This window comes from Pelodiscus sinensis, chromosome 24, assembly GCF_052426305.1.
Source record: "Pelodiscus sinensis isolate ZL-2025 chromosome 24, ASM5242630v1, whole genome shotgun sequence".
Taxonomy (NCBI): Eukaryota; Metazoa; Chordata; order Testudines; family Trionychidae; genus Pelodiscus; species Pelodiscus sinensis.
Window position 1 is genome coordinate 14,071,647 of NC_143075.1, and position 24,032 is coordinate 14,095,678.

General features: G+C 45.7%; 1 protein-coding gene across 2 annotated transcripts in view; it reads left to right on the forward strand.

The window, feature by feature from the left end:
* Positions 1 to 24,032, forward strand: part of PEX14 (peroxisomal biogenesis factor 14) — a 117,440-nt gene that overhangs the window by 83,325 nt on the left and 10,083 nt on the right. For both annotated transcript variants that reach the window (XM_006127059.4, XM_089773049.1), the window contains 4 exons: positions 8,461 to 8,583; positions 17,370 to 17,455; positions 22,367 to 22,469; positions 23,676 to 23,773. In XM_006127059.4, coding sequence (XP_006127121.1) covers positions 8,461 to 8,583; positions 17,370 to 17,455; positions 22,367 to 22,469; positions 23,676 to 23,773 — 410 coding nt within the window. The remainder of the gene's footprint in view (positions 1 to 8,460; positions 8,584 to 17,369; positions 17,456 to 22,366; positions 22,470 to 23,675; positions 23,774 to 24,032) is intronic.

Sequence of the window (24,032 nt, forward strand, 5' to 3'; positions counted from 1 at the left end):
TCCTATATTACATCATGTATTCAAACCACTTCTTCCGCTTCCATAATTGTTCCCTATACTCTATTTCTAGCATTTAATCTAATTTGAGTCCCTGAAATGTACAACTTACTACTGGAAGCTTTTGCTTCGACTATCCTTCCTTTTTTTTTCGTGAGCAGGACAGAGATAACATACTTCATACAAATAGAGAACTCGCTGTATTAGAAGAGAAAGACCTGACTCTTATGACAGGCAAAACTGTGTCTCCTCTCCTTTAAACCACCAATGAAATACATTTTCCACTACCTTATAATGCTGTGATTTATGCAGCGATATGCTTTGCAATAACCCAGTGTCCTTTTGCCTTTGTGTTGATTTTTTTTCTCTCCTAATTTAATATATGTTGTGGGGATCTTAGTGCATGGGTTTTTACCCAAAATGCCCATGGGAGGCAATATTCCAAGCTTTTCCTGCTTCCTAAGGGGAGACATCTAGTTTCTGTGTGTGCCTTTTTTAATTTTCTAAATTTATTTTATTTATTTTTCTATTTTTGTTCTTTTGCTGCCACCTTTTGAAATAGCATTAACAAGGAGCAAATTTTAAAATAGAGATAATTGAAGGAAAACATACACAGTATACCAACCCTCCACTAAGTGACTAGTAGCAACTTTTTCACTGTATATGTTGAACTTCTCACATTTAGAAACAAAGAAGAAAAGTTGCAGCACTTGTTCTTGGTTTTTCATTTAAAGAGACACTCACTCAGCAGCCCCTTCTTGTTCAGGATGGAAATACTTTGATTGAGTTTTCCTGAAAACAATGCTCATTTCATGAGAATATTTAATCAGTAGAAAATAGGCAGGATTTAGTTTGTTTAGTATTTAACCAAGTGAATAAGGCAGATTAAGTGGGGGAGGGGGAGGAAACCGGACCCATAAACAAGGTGATATATAATATTTTTTTTCGTTCTCCTTTTAAATAAATACCGATCAGCTTTATGTTCGGAGACAATAGGAGCCGTTGGCTTAAATTTGCAGTTTACTGTATTTATGGCTGTAATATCAAGGTGCTGCCGTCGTAATTTCATGCCCCAATGAGAAGAGCAAGGTCGAAGCAAATGCTTCCATCGGCATCTGCTAACACACTAACTCATAAACAAGGCCTGGCTGGATCAGGTGGCACGGAATAATACAGGCTAATGAAATACAGCACAGCTTTCCATTACTGTTAGTTTTTACAGTGTCGTCATTACGTGTAATTTATGTTTAAAAAATTCAATTTTATACAAGGCTCTGGGAAATAGGGGTCTGCAGGTCACCCAACGACTTTTAACGGCTCTGAGAGTCCTTATTGCACTCCACTGTTCCAACAAAATGTTAATAATAAATAAAAATTTCCCCTCTTTTTTACTTTTTTCTTCTTTTCCTGGCTGAGTCTCTCCTTTTGCCTTTTTAATTTTGAGCACTTTAAAGAGCGTTTGGGGATTTTAGGCATTTGGGGGTGTCTTCTCCCATCACTTTGACATTTGGGGAGGCAGCAAGTTCCTGGCCATTCTCCTTCAGTCCATATATCAATCACTCAGGGTCCTGTAAATGGAGTAAACACAGCTGAGGAGAGGGAGATACTTAACTACCCTCTCCCAAGCCCTCACCCTCTGACACTGCCCTTCTGTCCTTCATTACACTTCATTTTATTATAGACTCCAAAAGCCCAGGAAGAGAAACTGCTGCCAGGGTTTTTTTAATGTGTGTGTGGGGGGAGGGAAGGAATGCCATTTTTAGCCCTCTACTTCCTGGGTGCTCAGCTGAATATTTAGTTGTGTGCTGTCAATCAGGTTTTCCTTTAATTTAGTGCAAGATAACAGAGAAGGGCACTGTTGTCAAGTCAGAATGCTGCTTAAAGGGACTTCTGGCACATTAAACAGTTGCACAGAATGTAGATAGATACGTGTGTGTGAGAAGTTCATAGTGTGTAACAGTGCCATAGATTATTAAAGCTGAAACAATTCAAAGCACTCTAAATTACTTTAAAACCTGCTTTACTTTTTTCCTTTCTCTGTTTGACAATTAAACTAGACTGGTCATTTTCACGTTGACAGTCAGGTTCCCATGTGCTTGTACAATGCTGGAGTTAGAAGTGGATCTGGGAAATGTTCACATCCAAATAAACTCCTTCCTTTAGATGAAGAAAAAAATCACAGGGAAGTTTCTATCGACTTTGGGTTTGGGTAAAACCTTATGCTGAAATTGACCTGCTTACCAAGGACATATGGAAGGAGAAGGATCAAGGGATTGTATCTTTGACCCCAGTGAAATGTATGAAACTCTATGAATTTTTCAAAGGGTTGAGTGTCGAAAGAAGAATAGTACTGGCATCTTGATTAAAAAGAGCCAGGTATGGAACTGACTCTGAACAGGTGGAATCATTATTGTGGATCACATTCCCGGATGCTTGTGTGGTGATTCTTTTAAACTGTGACCATGTTCTTTTGAGAACAGATGATGCAATGGTTTTCAGGGACTGGGCAGTAATGTCATTTCAGGATACCTGCTGATAGGTCTTCGTTTCAGTTGTGGGATTTGATATAGACATCAAGCAGACAGGTGATTCACTGCACCTAAACAAAGTCAGCCAGATTTGTCTTGTTTACTTTTTACCAAAAACAGCCAGGGAAGAGGGGAAAAAAAATCCCCTGCTTGTCTGTCAAAGTGCAGGTGTAGCAACAGCCCTGGGGCTGGTCTATCAGACAAAAGCTAGAGTAATGCCAGCTTTAGAAACCGACAAAAGAGTTTAACTCAACGTTTTTTTTTTCTGCTGGAGGAGGGATAAAGTTTTTCATCCTTTCTTAATGTAACGTTTTCTCTTCAGAACCAATTTACCTTCCGAGAACTGGTGAAAATCCTGTTCCTGGGTGAAGCTCTGGGGAATATTATGTAGTGAAAAATACCCACACAGAATGGGGAGTGAACAGAGTGCCCTAACAGGAGTATGTATTGGAGACTAAAAAGACTTAATAGTACATTTAGTCTATCTCTCAGCTAATGCAGGGTTTCCCCTACTGTATGCTATTTTAGTATTTTATCCAGGAAGTGATGGCCTTGTGGTTAAGGCACAGGGCTGGAATGCAACTGGTCAGTTCTCAGCTCTCCTACAGACTCACGGTGCACTTGTCTTCAGGTACAGGGATACAGTGGCACAGCTGCGGCAGCATTTTGGTGAAGATGCTACTATGCTGATGGGAGAGCTTCTTCTATCAGTGCAGTAAATACACCTCCCTGAGAGACCATAACTATGTCAGTAAGAGAAGCTCTTTGGTTGGCATAGCTCTCTGGGAAAGGGGTGGATTGGGTTGGTATAACTACTTTGCTCAGGGATGTGGATTTTTTTAGATCCATGTAGGTCTACAGACTATAAGACTGCGTCTACACTGCAGGCTTTTTGCGCAAGAACACCTGTTCTTGCGCAAAAAATTGGAGAGCATCTACACTGCACACATGTTCTTGCACAAGTAAATTTACAGTAAAGCATCAGAAAAGAGGGCTTCTTGCGCAAGAGTTATTCCTCTCCCCACGAGGAATAAGCCCCTCTTGCGCAAGAGCTCTTGCACAAGAAGGCTGTGTAGACAGGCAACAGGGGTTTCTTGCGCAAGAAACCCCTATGGATGAAATGGTCATCAGAGCTTTCTTGTACAAGAGAGCATCCACACCGCCATGGACGCTCTTGCGCAAAAGCACATCTCTTGTGCAAAAGCACATGGCAGTGTGGACGTGGTCTTGCGCAAGACCTTTTGCGCAAGAACTCTTGCATGAGAAGCCTGCAGTGTAGACGTAGCCTAAAAGTTTCAGTGTATGTGAAATCCTCGGGTATTACAGTAATGAATTTTTTAAATTGTATACATAGACAGTATAATTTTAAAAGTCCCAAGCAAAGGATATCCCCCCCAAGTGCAGAGGTAAAAGGGATTATTACCTCCTGGCCTCATTCTCTAATTTATTTTGATTCTGTGTTTAACGACAATTTACAGAGGCTCTGTGGTTTTCCTGAAAATTGGAAATGGCAACAATAGTGAAGTTCCTGAAAGAAAGGCAAGAACATCAGAATGCAAAGCACTGCTTGGTGTCAGATAATGCAAATCAACACCCTGAAACCTAAAGAGGACATTTTAAGTCTTTATGAAAATTATGACTAATTCTTACAAAAGCAGTGGCTCTAAGGAGGAATTAGATAGATGGACCGGAGATGGGAGGCGGGGGGAGGTTTGCATTCTCTAGGGCTGTGAAGATAGTTTCATCACATCCTTCTCCTCCGCTCAGTCCTTGCTCAGTACCCTCTGTGGTTAGATTATTCCTTGCAGATAGCAATCAACTGGAAGGAAGTGTGTGTCTAATTTGCATGAGATTATTTAAAACAAAAAAAAGGGCTGCATTAGTCAGGGTGATGGTAAACAACGCAAAGAGATGCCTTTTATAATATAGCTGTGGCTCAGCTTTCAAAGCCAAATATAATTCACTTACAATTGGCAGTTTCCTTTATTGTTCCTTTTAACCTTTTGGATTCTGCATGGTCTTGATCTTGCTGCAACTCCAGAAGATCTAAAATGTTTGCTTTTCAAACTGGGGGAGGCGAGGGTTGGGAGGGGGAATCTTCTATTATATACTGATGTGATTCTATTGACACAGTTGTCCCCAAAGACAATCCTATTAAGCACAAGACTTTAGATTTTGTGGCACTGTTGTGCACCCGAGAGAGAGTGTTATATTTGGGTTGCTAAATTCATATTAGATAAGAGAAATGAACAAGACTCTGAATGCTTTTTAGATGCAGTATGATGAGGGGCTGTAAATTCTTAGTGGGACTTGGGGGAGGGAGGAGGAGAATGGGGGAAGCTGATGAACCCTAGAACACAAATTGAGGTTTGTTGTCCCTGAACCAGCACGAACCCAAGAAGAGCCAAGTATTCTTCTGGGGTGGTACACTGTGACCTGGGGTCACTTATACCAGCACTTTGGGCTTTACAGTCTCTGGGTAGTACCAAGACCCTTGGCTTCATTTTGGTTTAGGCAAGACAGAAGGGACAGAGGAGGAGGGAGGTCAAATTATTTGAATTTGTTTAACAAAGAGCAGACTAGCCACCTTGATAAGTCAAGACAGGACGCTGGGCTAGATGGACCACTAGTCTAATCTGGTACAGAAATTCCCATGTTTCTACATTAATGATATAATTTTTTGCATTCCCAAGCCTGAAAAACAAAGTTAGGTATATCTAAGTTTGGGGAAATCACTGCTAGGATAAGTGTGTCTAGGAAAAAGTTCAGCCCCAAGTGAATTTTGATGGCTAAATTAGTTACTCTTGAGAGAAGACTTTTACAAATATATTGTAATTTTTGGTTAATGTTTTTGAAATTTGCCAGATTAACAGCATTCAGTCTTTGTGTTTGTTACAATCTTGTCCTCTGCTTATTAACAGGGGGTCAATTTGGTAGTGTTTTCTGTGGCACAGGCATTTGTCAACTAGTCATATGAATGAGAGTACTTCGTGGAGGCCACAAAATAGCCATTGGACAGTAGTGACTTTCACACATTCCTGACTTGTGCTGGATTCAAACCAGCAACCTAGATATAAAAGGCTCCATATCTCATTACCATTCACATGAGCTTTTCCTTCCCTATTAAAACAGCATTTTGTAATAGAAATAGTGGCAGTGTGGTGTTGCTAGTGGGCATGACCAGAATAATGCAAGAAATTTTATCTGTAAAACTTTCTTTTTCCCAAACAGACTCAGAATCGAGGGGGCGGGAAACAATGAACATTATTTCCTGTTCTTTTCATGCTTAAATATCTCAAGGACAAAGTATCCTTCATAACTTGCTTTATGTTCCTCAGAGTTAAATGTTATCATATCTGCTACCTTTGCATGGAAATAGAACTAAATGCCCCTTTTTAGAGAGAGCTACATTTGCAGCCTGCCCCTAATATTGGCTTGCGTGTCTGGCTCCAGTTTTATAAAATTCCATGGTTGCTAGTGATCTACAATGCTTGCATCTGCTTATGCTCTCTCTTCATTTGCAAGTGCGGTATGCCTACATTACCCCGCTAGTTCGAACTAGCGGGGTAGTGTAGACATACCCTTTCTGAGTCATTGCTCTGATGAGGCGTGCATCCAGCTGTGTGTGTGTGTGTGGGGGGGGGGGGGAACCAGGAACTTCATATTTATAATCATATCTCTGACACTGACAGCACTTTGTGACCTTAGAGAAGTCACTTAACCTGTGTTGCCCATTATAAAACTGGGATAATATGTAACTTAACTCACAGGAGTGTTATGAAAATCAGCTAATATAAAGCCCTCTGATGATTAGAAGCATTGTTGGTACTATGCCTTTGTAAGTAGCAGTCCAAAGACAGCCTCAAACACCTACTTTTGGCTGTGTTGCTTGTGTTATGGAGTAGTCTGTTTTATGTGGATGCACAATGTGCGGTCAGATTTTAGATCCTAGGTTAACTTTTCCAAGCAGGAGTAATGCTCTAAGAATCCTGGCTATTTCCTATATCACACCTCACCAGGATGCTCTAGAGTAGGGTTTCCCAACCTATGGGTCGGGACCCAAATATGGGTCGCCATTATATTTCAAAAGGGTCGTCAGGTATCTTCCCAGGTGGCTCTTAAGGTGCCATTCACACATTTTTTGAATTGCTGTGGGTCACCAAGTCTTCCTGAATTGTCAAAATAGGTTCCCAACTGGAAAAGATTGAGAACCGCTGCTCTAGAGAGTCTAGGTGGTAAAGTTCCAAGCATTCTATCTGCCAATAGTACCAAGAATAGCCATGTGGCAGTACAGGCAGTCCCTGGGTTACGTACAAGATAGGGACTGTAGGTTTGTTCTTAAGTTGAATTTGTATGTAAGTCGGAACTGGTACATATTGTAGGGGAAACTCTAGCCAAACATTTCTCCAGAGCTCAGTTTTATTCTCCCACACCTCACTTCCCTCAGTCCTTTATTCTCAAGCTGAGGTGTCTTCTGAGAAAAGCTGCTCCGCGTCTCCCTGGTCTGCTGGGAGGGAGGGGGCGCTAGCTTCGCGTCTCCCTGGTCTGCTGGGGGGAAGCAGCTAGTGCGGGGTTGCCTCACCCCGTTTGTAAGTAGGGATCCGATGTAAGTCGGATCCATGTAACCCGGGGACTGCCTGTACTCTGCTAATCTCATGTTTAAGAGAAAGTTCTTCTTCTCTTTTCTGCTCCACTCCCAGCTTCATGCCATCTTCCTTGCTGTCCTGTCTGCTTGGAACAGCTTCCTTAGATCCCAGCCCCCTTGACTGATTGATTGATTGATGTATTTATTTTTGGCAAGCCCTGTTACTATGATCATTTCATTCCCAATATTGCAACACTTTACATAAGCACTGCTCCTCCATGCTGTGGTGTACCTGAGCTAGACTGTAAGCTCCTCAGGGTAGGGAGCTGGCCTTTTACCTGCTTTTGTGCACAGTTTATGTCATTCCACAGTCAGTGCACATTCTCCCAGGCCCTCATTGTGGTCTCCATCCTAACATTGCATTCTTTTGCTAGCGCACATTTTCTCTTGTTGAGAAAGTCATCCAGCTGTGCTTGCTTCCTTCACAGATGCTGGTCATCATGAATCTTTCAGCTGCTGTTCCTTTTTCCCCTTATAGGCCAAATTCTCTCCATATGTTGTGGCCGCTTACAGATGGGCACCTTGGCATTTTCCAGAGCTAGGAAAGACTTCACCAAAACATACCATGTGTGCAGGGTGGCTACAGTGATGTGCAGAATAAAAACCAGGCTGGCCTAAGGCAATATAATCAGGCAGCAGTATGCTGGGACAGTGCTCATCTGAAAGTTTGAGTTTGGCCTTGTTTTCATCTGTTTTGTTAGTTTTATTTCCTCCTTGCATTCTGTGTCCCATTCATACTAATCACAGTCAGTCCTGATTTTTTCTTTTTATTTCTGCATTTGTCATAAAATAAAGCAAATTATTCCCATCTTCGGAAACGATCTAGACTAATTAGTCGTCTAACCCAATAATTAGTTTTTTGTTTCCCTGTCTGTTTTCATGCATTATTGTTCGTTTTTTCCCCTCTCTTTTTTTTTTTACACCATTACAGATTAAAATGAGCCACATTTGCAGTTGATGGTATCTTTTTTTCGGGGGAAGAGTGGAGAATTGCAATAGAAAGCTACTTCCAAAGCAGCAATAAACTCAAGGATAAATTAAGGAAATTGAATGAGCCACATTTGGAAGCGGCATCGAGGCTAATATTCTGTCGCTTAAGGTTAAATTGCAGTGGGGGGTGGGGGGGAAGAGTAATTTCAGTGAATCCAAAATCGGGGAGGTGACGCTACTCGAATCACCACCAAAATCCTTCTGCAGCTTGAAAGGGCTCTGCCAGGCTTGCAGATTTAATTACAGGCGCATCAAGTGAGTAAAGAAGCTAAACTGATCTCATTTCCTCTTCTCCCCCAGGACTGACGGATGAAGAAATTGACCTGGCTTTCCAGCAGTCGGGCACTACCACAGATGAGCCACAGTCCCTGGGTCCTTCCACACAGCTGGTGCCAACACAGCCCCCTCACCTCTTGCCGTACAGTAAGTAGCCTCTTGACAGCACCTGGTCCTATCGTTTCATGCAGTGATTTTGCTGTCCTATACCCTATCTGCTTTTTTACCTCTGTGCTCTGTAACTGATACTAGCTTGCAGTGCTGAATCCCAGAAAATAGTGGAATCTGCTATGGTTGTTTTCAGCAAATATCCCACTTATTGTCAGAATTGCACCCCGGTCTTACTTTAAAACACTTTTTAATTGTTGATGCAAGTGACATAAATACACAGCAAACACAGTCTGAAGACAGTGTCACACAAGGCAGCTAAGGTACAAGCCATATTGTTTCACAAACTAATGTGGTAAATAATCGTCTGTTATCGTTTATGCCAGTGGTCCCCAACGTTTTGTGGCTGCCTGGTGCCTGGGGGCGGGGCCGCTCACGCGCTGCGCGTACGGGGGCGGGGACGCTCACAGGCCACGTGACTGGGGGCGGGGCCAAGCATGCGCTGCATGCCCGAGGTCAGCACCGGCTGCCCAGGTTCCGCGCGGCCGGGGCCAAGGCCAGGGCCAGGGCCGGCAAGGGCACGCGCGGCGCCCCCGGAGGCGGGGCCAAGGCCAGGGGCGGGGCCAAGGCCAGTGCCAGGGCCGGCAAGGGCACGCGCAGCGCATCCGGGGGCGGGGGTCAGGGTCGGCACCGGCACACACGGCACACCCGGGGCCAGGGCCGGCCATGCGCCCGGGGCTGGCATCTGCCGCACGCCCAGGGGCAGGGCCAGCCCAGATTGCTCCGCGGGTGCACGTAAAGGACCTGGCGGGCACCATGGCGCCCGCGGACACCGGATTGGGGACCACGGGTTTATGCTAATGGTGTAGAGAGATGTGGGCTCTGTTCCCAACTCTGCTACTGACTCACTGTATAGCCCTGGACAAGTCCCTTAATCTTTGTAGGCCTCGATCCGCCCCCAAAAAAATTGGGGCTAATACTTCCCTACTTCATAGGGAAATTATGAGATTTAAATAATTGATATTTGAATAGTAGAAAAAGGTTTTTGGATGGAAGGTGCTATAAAAGTGGCAAGTTATTTAGTTTAAATTTTACATTGGAATCTGTACAAGAGTTCTCCTTCACCAGGTTAAGTCCTGCTTTTAGGAATCTATCACAAATTATCCACAAAGGTACTGAGTATAATTCTGCTCCACGTTAATTGGAAGACTTACCTCTCATAAGTGACTGATTTTTATAATTGATCCCTTGAGTGGTTGCATAAGACAGGTGAATAAAGAATTTCAGCCAACTAGACTGTAAGTTCTTAAGGGCATGGATTTATCTTCCTGTGTGAGTGTGCACCACTGAGAACAGGTTCTCAACTCTGACTGGGCATTTAGGTACTGTGGCATTACAAATTATAATAAATAACAGTGGTGCTTATTTATTGTCAGAAATATTTTCCTAGTGTTATCAAATCACACACCAGTATGTATACATGTATATAAAAATACACTCATGCTCTGTTTTTAAAGTCCCAGTGGAATCTGTGCAGGTTTAAGATTTACGTATACTTTTTGCTAGGTTTGTTTTAAAATGCAAATGTATCTGAGCTCCATACAATAAAAACCAAAACGCGACACCATTAAAAATCCATCAAGAGTAACTGTTCAGCTCACATGTGTGGCTGGCAGTTTGAAAAACAGTTCTTCCTTCACTCACCTGCCAAGTACCAAGGACTGACCTTGTTATTGTTCCTACCAGAATGTAGCTTCTAAAACACTATGTTATCACGATGGTGTTGATGCACTCTGGTGTTGCAGGTAATGCACCCATCTACTCATGACCTTTCTGTGGTCCAGCAGACAGGCCCCATCAATGGGAGTCAAGTGACTTGTCTTCTATGTCTGGCTCTCTTACTGATAGCTCTGTGATCTTGGGCAAGTCACTTAACCTCTGTGCTTCAGGAACCCTTTCAGTGAAATTAAGTTAATGTTCCTTACCCTCCTTTGTGAAGTGGGTACACATCTTAGACTAAAGAGCACCATGTAAGTGCTCAGTGGTGATTATATTGCCGAATACGGCAGAAAGCGTTTGCACTGAATTTGGAACTTTTATTTAGGTACCCTGCGAGCTACAACATTGGGTAAACACAGCAGTGGAATTCGACTACAGTTCCACAAACCACGCGCTGACCTGAATTAGGTGGGAGTGGTTAGTTTATAAGTCATTGTAACTACAGTTACTCCCAGAGGGTTCCACGAGGCGTACAGATAGTTCAGATTAGAAGCCTAATCCGAACTATCTAGTCCGTGCCGCGTGTAGCCGCGCGGCACGGGGTTCGCACTAGCCGGCTTTTAAAAATGGCGGCGCCGGCTTTATGCTAATGAAGCCCGGGAAATTCAAATCCCGGGCTTCATTAGCAAGTTTGGTATGCATACATTACCCCCCTAGTTCAAACTAGGGGGGTAGTGTAGACATACCCTGAGTTACAAACATTTGAGTTACAGATATCCCCACATACAAACAAAAGCTCACCTGCAGGTCGGGGGAGCAGGCAAGAGGCACAGGTGGTGGCGAGCAGTTCAAGTGCTGGCCAGAGGACTCCAGAGAGGGCAGTCACACAGCCAGATGCTGGAGAGAAGCAGTGCTTTGAAGGGGAAACTGCTGTTTCTCTCCAGCTGCTGGCTGCACGGCCACCCCGTACTCCTCTAGAGTCCTCTGGCCCATGCTTGTGCCGCTTGCAGCCTCCTGGTGAGCGGGACTGGGTGCAACCTGTCGGGAGGGGAGAGGGTAGCTGGGGGATGCCCAGAATTGCCATCTACCTCTTCATCCTCCTCTAATTAAACCTCAATCACCATCATTCAAGTAGGGATGTTAAATTGCGAGTAATTGACTAATCGAATATTCAATTAGTCGTTAGGGTGCCTCCGCCTTTGAAGTGTAGCAACAGCTCTAGGGCTGTTGCTACACTTCAAAGGCAAAAGCACCACCTGAAGCCTGGGGTCGGCGAGGGGACTCCCCTGTCGACCCCAGGCTCCATGCAGCATTGCCGCTTTGAAATGCCGCAGGTAGCCTGGTGTCAGGCTCCTCGCTGCATTTCATAGCAGCAGCGCCCCATGGAGCCCAGGATCAGCTGCGGACTCCTGTCAGGATGGTTAAACACTGAAATAAATTGCCCAGGGAGGTTGTGGAATCTCCATCACTGGAGATATTTAGAAGCTAGTTGGATAGATATCAGGGATGATCTAGATCGGGGTGGGTAAAATGGCCTCTGCGGGCTGGAGTCGACCCGCCAAGCAAGTTGATCCGGCCCACAGAGACCCTGCCGCTCCCCCCCATCCCGAGGCCAGTCAGGAGCTCCCTGATTGGCCTGAGGGCGTGGGGGAGCGCATGAAGTCTCCTCCCACCCTGAAAAGAGCTCAGCACTTAAAGTCAACCGCCAGCTGCTCAAATCATGGCACTTTCTTGCAGGGCGGGGGCAGGAGCAAGAGACTTCATGTGCTCTCCCTCCCCAGGTCCTGATTGCCCTGGGGGCAACAGAGGGGAGCAGGCAAAGTCTCCTCCCACTGCCAGGGGCATGGATACCTAGAGGGAACCCCCAGCTATTCAGAACAGCTGATGGTTCTCTCTGGTGGTGGGGCAAAGACTTTGCATGCTCCCCCACCCGCAGATTAGTCAGGGTCTGTGGGTGGGGAAGCATGGAAGTGTCCTGGCCCCACCCCTTCCACCTGAGGCCCTGCCCTTTCCAGGGCGACCTGGGGCCATTTCAAAAATTTCTGAAGTGGCCCCCGGTCAAAAATTATTGCCCACCCCGATCTAGATGGTGCTTGGTCCTGCCGTGAGGACAGGGGAACTGGACTGGATCTCTCAAGGTCTTTTCCAGTTCTAGTATTCTATGATTTTTATGATCCCGTGATTGCTTTTCCCATTCCACTTGCCCCTCCCTTGCTGGGTGTTGTCTGGTTAGATATAGGCCTGTCACCATTATCTGCCGATACAGTGCTTTGCTCGCTGTTGGAAATGTACAAGTAATAATCTATGAATTGCCTTATGGCTGATGGGTTACTCTCAGCTGCAGGACAGAGTGTCCCTGCAGACTTGGCCCAATGAACTTTTAAGGTAGCTCATTTGCTACTTGCAGTTTTATCTGTTGGATGGTGATAGCTTGATGGATATTTCTTCAAAGCCCCAACTCTGCCCCAGAGCAGTTGTTTCCATGATAATTTACCCAGTCACTTAATTGTTGGTAGATTCTTCTGGCGCTGCACTGTATAGTAAAGAACCCATTTCTGCTCTGTATCTATTCTGGGTTCTTATATGCCTCCCATTCACCCCACCGAAATGTCTAAGCACCTCTGTAGGTAGTGCTCAAAAATTCCCAGAGGGCAGGTCAATCCGAGAGCTGAATTTAAATCCTATGAGACCCACCAGATTCCTCTGTGCTTAGACTCCAGTGCTCTTGGCAACTTTGACTATTCCGAAGGAGAAAAATACAAGAGACAAATATAGTATTTAAATATCATCTGATGCATAGATTGTGATGGGAGAGGAGGCAGTAAATTTTGATCTTTCATTGACAATAGTTATTAGCCATACAAGTACTTTAAAAAAACAAACCTGTAAATCTTCTAAAATAACTTAGATTCTTGCCAGTGTAGAATCTGTCCCTGGTTTGGTTTTAGAGCAGCAACTGTAACTTTTGAGGGGCAGAAAAGGGAATTAAACTCCACGTTTCCAGTCATTGTCTTTGAACTTGATGCTTCTAATACCATTTCACCCCATCTCCATGGGGGCAATTCCTTCTCTCCTTTCCTGTACTTTTGCCAAGAGGTGTCAAAACTGCTTTAAAAAAAAAGCTTGATTTTGATTAATATAGAGAAACAAGACTTTGCCTGACTGATAATAAAACTGATAAATGACATTTGAATTACTTGTAGCGGTAATTTATTACATAAAATATCTTTTATTTGACATGCGATTAGTTGCTGGAAGCATCACTCAATCTGACTCGTTCAAACATGGTCTGAAATGAACCCCCAGCAAAAAAAAAAAAGGAAAAAAAAAGGCTGTCTGCTTCTGGTATTATGAAATACACTAATACGGGAGTGAGGAAAAAATCTGACTTTAAATATTTAAATGATTAATTGGGTTTATATATTTTTACATTTCTAGCCCCCTTAATTACAAGCAAACTCAGGGGAGTTTCTGAGCTTGGTGTGCAAAGCTGCTTGCTTATCACCCGGGCATTGTCTGCATCCCTCTCCATGACTCCATTCATGCAGATTTTATACATTCTTTCTATGTGACCTTGGGCAAATATCCATCAAGCTATCACCATCCAATAGATGAAGCTGCTTGTAGCAAATGAGCTACCTCAATAGGTCATGTGAACATATGTGCCTCAGTTTCTCCATCTGTAAGAGGGAGCAACATGCCTTTCATGCAGTGACTAATAGGGTTCAAGGATTTAGTGCTTTTCACCTACTTTGCATTAAGTCATTGACCCTCACAGTATAAGTCTTACAGTTCCCATTTTACAGCTGGGGAAAACTGAGGCACCGAGGTTAAGTCAAGGTAATTGGCAAGTGCCCAAGAATGTAGAAGGAAGTCACTGTAGGAGAACTCTGGAGTCCCAAGTCTCAGTCCTTTGCTTAGATAACAATCAGTAGGGAGACTGAGAGGGGATCTTAATCATAATTCTGATCCCTTGTGACTGTCCCCTCTTTGTAATATTGCATGGTGGATGCAGAGTCTTCCCTCTATCCCTCTCCAGCTTAGTTTCTTTATCTATCTTTCCCTCCCTCCCTCTCTCTTTTTTTCTATAAGACAGAATTGTTTCACACATCTCTAAAACGAGTAAAATGGCATTTCGGCTTCTTGTCTTTATAGACTCTCTGAACTTTAGGAAAGATCATTCTGGTCCCTTTTCATTAATAATGAAAACCAGGGGGCAATAAAATGTTCTTAGCACAAGCATTACATGAACAGAGGGAAAGATGAGAGAGGTGAAAGGGCAAAGCTGACAGGGATCTACAGGTGTCTCTTAATTCCAAAGGAGGTCATAGAAGATATGTGGTAGGTGGGGACAACTAGAGGAGGGCTGGGCACAGTTGGGACCCATTGCACCTCTGAGATTAATTAATGGTTGGGAGTTCACCGTCGAATGAGTTCCTTTGTCAGGGAAAGATGTTTTTAGGGTGGGGTTCAGCACAGAGAACTGGAATTCTAAGCAGATCCAGAGTTCAAATCCCAGCTGAGCCACTGACCCCCAAGTGTGACAGTAGATTCCCTCTTGTTTGACTCTAAGCTTGGCTGGGATGAAACATTGGATTAGGAAGGTTATTCCATTCAGAACTGGGTGTTGCATCTTGAGCAGAGCTCTTAAGAAATATGAAAATGGATAAATAAGAGATTTTCACAAGCACTAAAGCAGCAGATGCTGCGCTCACAGAGATTGTTGGTCCTCCACTTATTTAGCTCTTCAGACTACTACTGTTCGTTCTACAAGTTCATAGAATCATAGAGCTGGAAGAGACCTCAGGAGGTCATTAAGTCCAGCCCCCTGCCCAAGGCAGGACCAATCCCAACTAAATCAACCCAGCCAGGGCTTTGTCAAGCCAAGACTTAAAAACCTCTAGGGATGGAGCTTGCGAACAGCAGCTGTTAACAGGGAGTTTGGTGAGGGAGTTCTCCAGATAAAGGAGGAAGCTAATACAGGACCCTTGAGGAGGCATTCAATGGAATCTCCATCCCTAGATATGTTTAAGTCTCGGCTTGACAAAGCCCTGGCTGAGTTGGTTTAGTTGGGATTGGTCCTGCCTGGGGCAGGAGACTGGACTTGGTGACCTCCTGAGGTCTCTTACAGCTCTATGATTCTATGCTCCCTAGGTAACCCATTCCAGTGCTTCACCACCCTCCGAGGCTATGTCTAGACTGCAAGCCTCTTTTGAAAGAGGCTCCCTCGAAAGATACTTTCGAAAGAGCCTCCTTCGAAAGAGAGCGTCCAGACTGCACGTTGAACTTTCGAAAAAGCGGCTTGCTTCTTCGAAAGAAAGCATCCAGTGAGTCTGGATGCTCTCTTTTGAAGAAGCCCTATCTACATTGAAGAACGCCCTCTTTCGAAAAAGGAACTTTCGAAAGAAGGTGCTCTTCCTCGTGAAATGAGGTTTACCGCCATCGAAAGAAAAGCCGCGCTCCTTCGATTTAATTTCGAAAGAACGCGGCTTGAGTCCGGACGCAGGGGAAGTTTTTTCGGAAAAAGGCTACTTTTCCCAAAAAAACCCCTGAGTCTGGACACAGCCCTAGTGAAATAGTTTTCCCTAATATCCAACCTAGACCTGTCCCACTGTAACTTGAGACCTTTGCTCCTTCTGGTGACACAGGCTTTGTTCGGGTGCATTCAGATTTCCATTTGGTAGGTACACTGGGAACCATGCCCTTAAAGATAGGAGGTTCCCATGATGCCTCCATTAAGGGCACATTTTCTATCTGTAGCGCCTGAGGGGCTGGGGTTTCAGAAGAATTCTTGCAATGAAGGAGTAAGCAGCAGGAAATCTCCATGGACAATGAGTGAACCAGATAGATGAGAGGTATGTTTAAAGTTATCTCCACCAATTAAGCCTCTCTCTCCTGGAAGTCCCAGTTGACAATTTGGAGGAGACACTATGTCTCTGAAACACTAGTAGGTTATAGGGATGTGAACAAGTAGCCAGTTACCCTTGCCGGGTGGAGATCACCGGTAACTGGTTAACTGGCATCTGGGACCAGCCTCTGCCAGTAGCCCTGTGGGGCGAGGGGCCAGCAGTCCCATGGAGTTGGGGGCTGCTCTGGCTGGGCTGGGCCCACAGCATCCACTCTCCCTTGGAATCCCGCTTAATTAGTTCACCAATTAAACATAATGTAATTTAAACAGGATTTTATATCCCTCGTAGGTAATGTGTCTGGTTAGTGGCTTCCTGCCAGCCTTTGCTTCTTTGGTGTCTGCCCACATCCTGCCACCAAATTTTAGGAAAGATCACTCTAGTCTACAGCCTCATTATTAATGGAAACGGGGAGCAGTATAGGAATCTTAGCAGGAGTGTTATGAGTGCTGCAAAAGGAGGGTAAAAGGGTGAATCTGGCGGATTCTATTTGTAGGAGAGGAGCAGACTGAATCTTTGCTTCGTTGAATCTTTATGCACCTATGCAAAACTATGTGTTAAATATCTCACACCCCTCTTTCCACTCTCTCTAGTTGTCTTAGTGCATATTCCGGCTCTGCTGCTTTTCATTTGCCTTTGCCCTGCTCTTAATTCAGCCAAGAAAGCCGTGGAATCCCCATTTGTTCCTGTATTTTAAGGAAACCATACATAAAGGCTGTCACAGAACACTTCGCTCTTCCTTCCTCTTGTAAACTCACTTGCCGTTCCCCCCCCCCCCCCCCCCGGAGTATTACTTCACTTCCAGAGAACGTTTCTCCTTTCTGTCCCTCCTTTACTTCCTGAGATTTCTTCTCCTTCCCAGGTTTCTGAAAGAGTGATCTGTGAAAGCAGTCCTTGTTTGCTCTCATGATTAGACTAAGCTAATACTAAATGAAAAGGCTTGCCAGGGTCAATGCAGCAGAGATTTGAGAGTCTTCTCCAAGAAGACTGTAGGCTGAACAGGACCAATGTGACTCTTAATTGCTGGTATGATTTTGATCCCCTCCTCACTCTCTCTGTTAAAGGGTTAGGAAATAAGAGTTGGCATCACCCTGCCTGACTGTGCCTGAATTGGGTGTTTGGGTGAGATGCACACAGATCCCGAAAAGCCTTGACGCATGTGAGTTCTGACCATGCTTCTCTCTTGCTTTTGGCCATTAGGTCCCCCCGGATCCAGATGGCGAGACTATGGTGCGTTGGCGATCATTATGGCAGGGATTGCCTTTGGCTTCCAACAGCTCTACAAAGTAAGTAGTGCTCTCCTTACTACCTTAAGGTGCCTTGGTGCTCCATTGCAGCCTTGGAATTGCCCATGTCCCATGCTGGCTCTTGGTTGCAATGAAGTCCTTGGAGCCATTGCTTTTATCAGTCTTCATTTGGGTGTATGTGCAGTGCTATATGGACATGCAGCAAGTGGCGAGCAGAGGTCTTTAATAATAATAGCTCTTATCTACTGCTTTGCATTGGTAAATCTCAAAGTGCATGACAAAGGAGGTCGTTGGGGAAACTAGCAAAGGGAGATGAAGTGACTTGCCCCAGCTGAACCAGCAGGCCGGTGACAGTAGCAGGGAATGAACCCAGGTGTCCTGAGTGCAGTCTGTTGCTCTAACCACTAGATTACATTGCCTCCATGAACTAGAGACAGCTCTCCTTTGGCTGGTCAGTAGGCCGAAGGGAAGATTTTAAACTCCAGTTCTGTCTGCTTCCCAGTAGATGTGTATAGCAAGTGTGTAGACCTACATACCCCCTGTGCATTTATCTGGCTGGACACACTCTCTTTCTCTGTCACTAAAGACCTGGTCCCCAGCTCACGTTGCAGAGGTTGTTGGGAGAGAACCCAACTCATGGGTTGAGTAGCAAGGCATGGGGTCAAAAGCCAAGTGGCTCCAGTACCAATGGAGTTCAGCAGCCACTCACTTGGTATATTACGTTCCACTTGCAAAGCGGGTGTGTCTGGGGCATGGGAATGAGATGGAAAGTAACAGTTGGCTTGTGAGAGGGTGGTGGTTGTTTTTTATTAAATTGGTCAGATTGGTGTGTTTGGCAAAGCCCGTTTTTAAAGCTAAATGCTTTTAAAAACACCCTCGATCATTTTTATTTTTCCTTTTCATTAATTACGATGGCCTGGGGAAGGTCAGTATGGGGAGCATGTTCCAGGATTGCACAAGGTAGCTCCTTACATGGCTGTTCCCATTGCGCCCTTGCTTCTGACTGTTTCATGCTGAGCAATGATGTTTGTCTGCCTGGTCCATTCGTACTGTAAAGATAGGTGGGGGTTGATAAATGCCCAGAGTGACACTGCGGAAGGAGCTACTGGTCCTTACTGGATTCATAACAGACTGGCCTGCCTGGTGGGCCTTATTGCTGTTGTAAAGTGTCAGCTACTACAAAAAAGTCCATTATTTTATTGACAATATCTGACAGTCTCAGTGATGGTGACAATAGACTGCATCCCACTGCCATTTTCTTTGTGTGCAGATCTCCGCTCCATCCAGCCCATACAAGACACCTTGGTTATCCAGCAGAGGCCCCTGTTCGCTTATGGGAGCCAAGGATGCCTTGGGTCAGCTCCCCAAGTGTAACTGGTGCATACGTTTCTTTGGCAGATGATGCGATTTTTGCACTTGCGCTAGTGGCCTTTATCTGAAAAATAAAAGCACCCTGCCAAGCCATTGGTATGAGTGTTCCAGGAGGTTCAGAACAGAACCTTCTGTTCACTGCACTTTGTTTTCTTTGGGAGTCATCAAAAGCAGCTTGCTCCTCAGAATAGTGGAAGGAAGAAAGTGGAGTGACTGGCAGAGTTAGATTAACTCTTTTGGGAGCCTTGGGTTGTTAGATATTGTGGGGTCCCCTAGGATCCAGGGTGGGGCCAAATTGAGGGGTTCAGAATGCGGGAGGGGGCTGCAGGTTGAGGCGGGAAGGTCAGTGCAGGTTCTGACTGGGAGTGCAGTCTCTGGTGGGGCTGGAGATGAGGCATTTGGGGTGCAGGAAGGGGCTCCACAGTGGGGGCCAAAGGATTTTGTGTTCAGGAGGGGAGTCAGGACAGGAGGTTAGGTTGTGGGTGCAGGGTCTGCATGGGAGTTGGGGTGCTGGAGCTGGCTCAGGGCTAGTGGTCCGGGTTGGGGTGTGGAGTCGAGGAGGGAGTCAAGGGCCTAAGATGCAAGGAATCTCAGGGACAGGCAGGATGTTGGGGTGCTGAGTCTGGGAGGAAGTTGGCAGGTGGGAGGGGTCTCAGGGCTTAGGTAAGGGGTTGGGGTCCCAGTCACTTACTTGGAACAGCTCCCTTTGGCTGGGGGGAGCAGGTGGTTCAGCATGGGCTGTCCTGCCCTGTGCTCACCTGCAGGTACTGTGGCCACTACCACCGGCAGCTCCCATTGGCCAGGAATCCTAGCCAATGGGAGCTGCAGGGGAAGAGCATGTAGGTAATGGCAGTGTAAAGGATGGAACTCCCCCAGCACTTGTGGTGACTCGGCTCCAGCCTTGCAGGGAAGACAGCTGTGCACAGAGCTGCTTCCCTTCCTGGCCTCTTCCCCTCCACCCCAGCCAGACAGGGCCAGATAATGCACAGGGGCATTAGTGACTGCACCCTGGGCACTAAAGAGGCCTCATAAAAGGTTAGCTCATTTGGTGGCCCAGAGATCTTTTTCTAGGCCCCCTCTTAGCCTGAGGCCCTGGGCTACAGCATCTAAAGTCCCTTTCTTAATCCATTCCTGGTGGCTGGATGTGTGTGTCAGAGCTAAATGTAGAGACCAGCTAGATCTCTCTACAACCAACAGCACCGAATTCAAGAAGCGGATATTGCTGTCCTAGACCCCTCATGCCTGTGTGAGAACCATTCTTTTGAGTATGTCTCTCTGGAAAAAAAGCAGACTACGAAGGAGCCAGTAGGCAAACTGTTCCTTGTAATTGAGACTGTTTATGCACCCTGGTTACTCCCCCCTCTCTCCTTTTTCCCTCTTGCCCCATTCATGCTGTGTCTGAGGGTATGTCTACACTACAGCGTTATTTCGAAATATCTTATTTCGAAATATTAATTCAAAATAAGTTATTTTGAAATAACGCATCTACACACAAAATGCATTTCGAAATAGCATTTTGCTATTTCAAAATAGCGCGTCCACACTGAAAGGACGCTGAATCGCATTTAAGGCCAGCTGGAACCAGGTCCAGCAGGGCATCAGGTCAGGAGTTACTTTGTGTGGCTGCTGCCTGAGGCTATCTGAGGCCTGTGCTTAAAGGGACTGCCCCCCGGACAGCCAGTTCTCAGCTTTCCCTGCTTGCTTGCCTTCCTCAGTGAGGGATAGCAAAGCATTTTGTCTCTGCGTGCTCTTGTTGCCATCATGTGGGACACCATAGCACTCTGCAACATAGAGCCAGAGCTGCCCCATGGCACTCTGGTGCTTCTCGTGGACGTGTTGCTGCAAGCCTGGCTGCACTTTCTGCAGGCTGCCATCCGGGAGGTCCATTGGGGGGCTGTCAGTATCCAGGAAGCCTTGTGGGAGAGCTTCCACCCTGAGGAGCACTAAGAGCCTCCCTGGTCTGCCCCACTGGGGACTTGTGCCTCATTCCTCCCTCATGTCCTTCCACTTATCCCTCCCTAACCCCCCTTCCTGATGTCAAATAAAGTACATGTATTTTCATGAACACAAACTCTCTTTATTTAACAAAACTAGGAGGGGGGGGATGAAACTCTGGTGAGACTGGGGAAAGGAGGCGGGAGAGGGGAAAAGAGAGGGGAGGGGGAAACCTGGGAGGAGGGAGCTGAAAGGGGGAAGAAGGGGGAGGGGAAGCTCAGGGTTGGGGGTCTTGCCAGACCAACTTGATTTTCATGCAAACCTGCTTCTGGGTTCGCATGTGGCCTTTGGTGGCCAGGCTGGCAGCCATCCTGCCATAGACAGCCACGTTCCTCCATCTAGTGCGGAGATCATGGATGTTGGGGGCATCCCCCCCAAACCTGAATAAGGTTCATGATCTCCTGGGAGCTGGCAGACTGCTTCTGGGGAGTGGTGGAGGGCTGGCTGCCAGTGGGTCAGGGGCAGTGACTGCTGGCTCTGGGCTGGCAGGCTTGGAGCTGGCACAGGCACTGTGGCCAGAGTCAACCCCTTTAAGGGCTCCGGGAAGGGGGGAAGGGAGAGGAGTGTTCTTGGTTGAGGCTGGAGTGGCTACCAGGGCACCCTGGGAAGGCTGGAGGCCCCCTATTTCGATATAAGTGTCTATACAGCACTTATTTTGAAATAGCTATTTCGAATTTGGTGTTATTCCTCGTGGAATGAGGTTTAGTAAATTCGAAATAATCACTCCGCTATTTTGAATGAATTTCGAAATAGCGGTTTGGCTGTGTAGAGACGCTAGTAAAGTTATTTTGAAATAACGGCTGTTATTTCAAAATAACTTTGCTGTGTAGACATATCCTGAATGTGCTCTTGTTATACTCCACACTCAGTTTAGGTAGCTGTGCCCCAGAAGGGACCCCAGTAATTAGGGATGCCTACAATGTGTTACAAGAGGAGGCTGAGTTTGATTTCATTGCCACTGTGTATGATGTCATCGAGCTGCCACTACTCCTCTAGTGCCCTGATTATCTATATTAGCACCTCCCTTGCAGTTGCGTGCATGGCTCAGAGCCTCCACTTGTTACCTCAGATCCTCTCTACCTTTGCTCCATCTCCTCTGCTCTCTCAATCCTGTTTCCCCAGAACTCTGCTTAGCCCACCACTATACTACCTACCAGTCTCTGTCATTTTCTCTTCCCTCTCTTTTTATGCCCTGACCTCTCCATACCTGTGCTCGCCTCTTCTCTAGGCTCTGCATTGCCTTCCTTGTGGATAAAGCTATAGTCTCATGAGAGATGAGTGAAGTGGAGTTGAAATCCCTTCTGAATATGGTTGTGGAAAGGGTGGTAGGCTGAGAATTTTCCTAAATAGAGCCAAGGACCTTCTCTCAGAGCCTCTGGGGAAAAGAGCACAAAAGTCCTTCTGTTTTCTTGTGACTTATTTGAATTCCTTTTTCCAGGGCACCGCTCTCTTCATCATATGGGAAGATGGCCGTTTCTGGGAGAGGGTTAAAAATGTCTGGTGGGCTCTGGGGTGTTTGGAATAGGTTAGAAGAAACTCCTGGCATATCCCCATTTCTTAACAACATCTTCATGCTCTGTGCAGAAATACCTGCTCCCTCTCATCATGGGAGGCAAAGAAGACAGAAAACAACTTCAGAGGATTGAGGCAAACATTTCTGAGATGAGTGGCAGCGTGACACAGACAGGTAAAGATTAATGACTCCATCAATTCACCCCTCAAAGCCCTTCTCCCTGTATCCTCCACCCTGCCCAGACCCCCCTCCCTCTTCTCCTCCATCTCCACTTTATGTGGTGACTTCATTTATCTGCTCTGAGAATCTGTTCACATTTGCAAATGAAGCCGCCGTCATTTCGGTTTAATTTGAAATTGCTTGTTTACTGTCGGCGCGGCCTCAATTAATTATGTTTTTACGGAAAGGCTCCCAACCTCAGAATATTAATAAGGGGAATAAAATGACAGCCTTTTGGAGGGCTGTAAAGTTCATTTTTAATTTCTGCTTCTCTGAGGTTTTCAGGGGCTTTTTTTGGTGATTTCTCCCCCCGTTGCCTCCAAGAATCCAAAGCAGGGTCAAGAGAGTCTGTAATTACTGTGCCTCCATTGACCCCAGCCACCTTCTCTGTTATTGACTCCATAGGGCGCCTGTTCATTACCCAGTGCCCTAATGATGGCCCAGATTAGCTGTTACCTGTCACGCCAATAGAATTTTTTTTTGTCAAGTTGTTTACTGGATGAAAACTCCAGCTAAAACCGCCAAAGCTGCAGGCAGTTCCTCTCCCTCCAGACACAGGTTCCTGTTCTAATAGGGGAGGTTTCTGCTGAAATCCAGGAGAGGGTGCTGAGTGTGTGGTCAGCTGTTGAGACAAGAGAGAACATAGCAGGTTTGTTACAGCCTTCATGGGGTGAAAGAGAGGTGGTCCCAAGGTGGGAGCTAACTGGACCTGCTGGCAGAGGAAGTGCATAAAAGAGGCTTGCTTTCTTTTCTCACTCCATTCTGGAATTGATCCAGGCACCTGTGGGTTTCAAAACTAGAGATAAACCCTGTATCATGTGCCTGTGTGAGGCCCGAGGTGGATAAATGGTACGAACATTGTATAAGTTCAGAGAGATGTGCAAATCATAAACTGATATAATTAGAAAGGAGAGGTTTTGGATGGATATACTGTGGGCTTATAGACATCTCTACAATGGAAAGATAAACTAGAAATACTGGAGGTTAGATGCAGTGCAGGTAGATTACCCATAGTGCAGATAATTTATATGGATTAAGGTGAACAGGCATCTGTAGATAAATTAGATATAGCAGGAACAGAGGCATCTTGTAGCTAGACAGCAGGAAGGATATGTGTGTATGTCTCAGTTTAACAGAAACTCCTGCTTTTCCATCCCACAGTGACTCAGTTGCAGACAACTTTAGCGTCTGTCCAGGAACTGTTGGTGCAGCAACAGCAGAAAATCCAGGAGCTAACCCAAGAGCTAGCTGCTGCCAAGGTATTCACCTCCATCTCTTCTCTAGGCCACCTGTCAGAAATTCTCCTGTCTCTTTTTAGTGTACATGGCTTCTCCAGCCCCTGTCTTCATCCTGTCTGGTCAGTTTGTGTATCCAGCTTTGTCTCTCAAGGGTGTCTGGATAGAGTAATGGGTGCTGACTGGGTGCCCCAAGCTAATATATAGGGCTTCTCAGAGGGTGTCATTTGCATCTTTCATGTCCACCATCTCCTTAATTGCTCTCAGCTGTACAGTTAGTGTT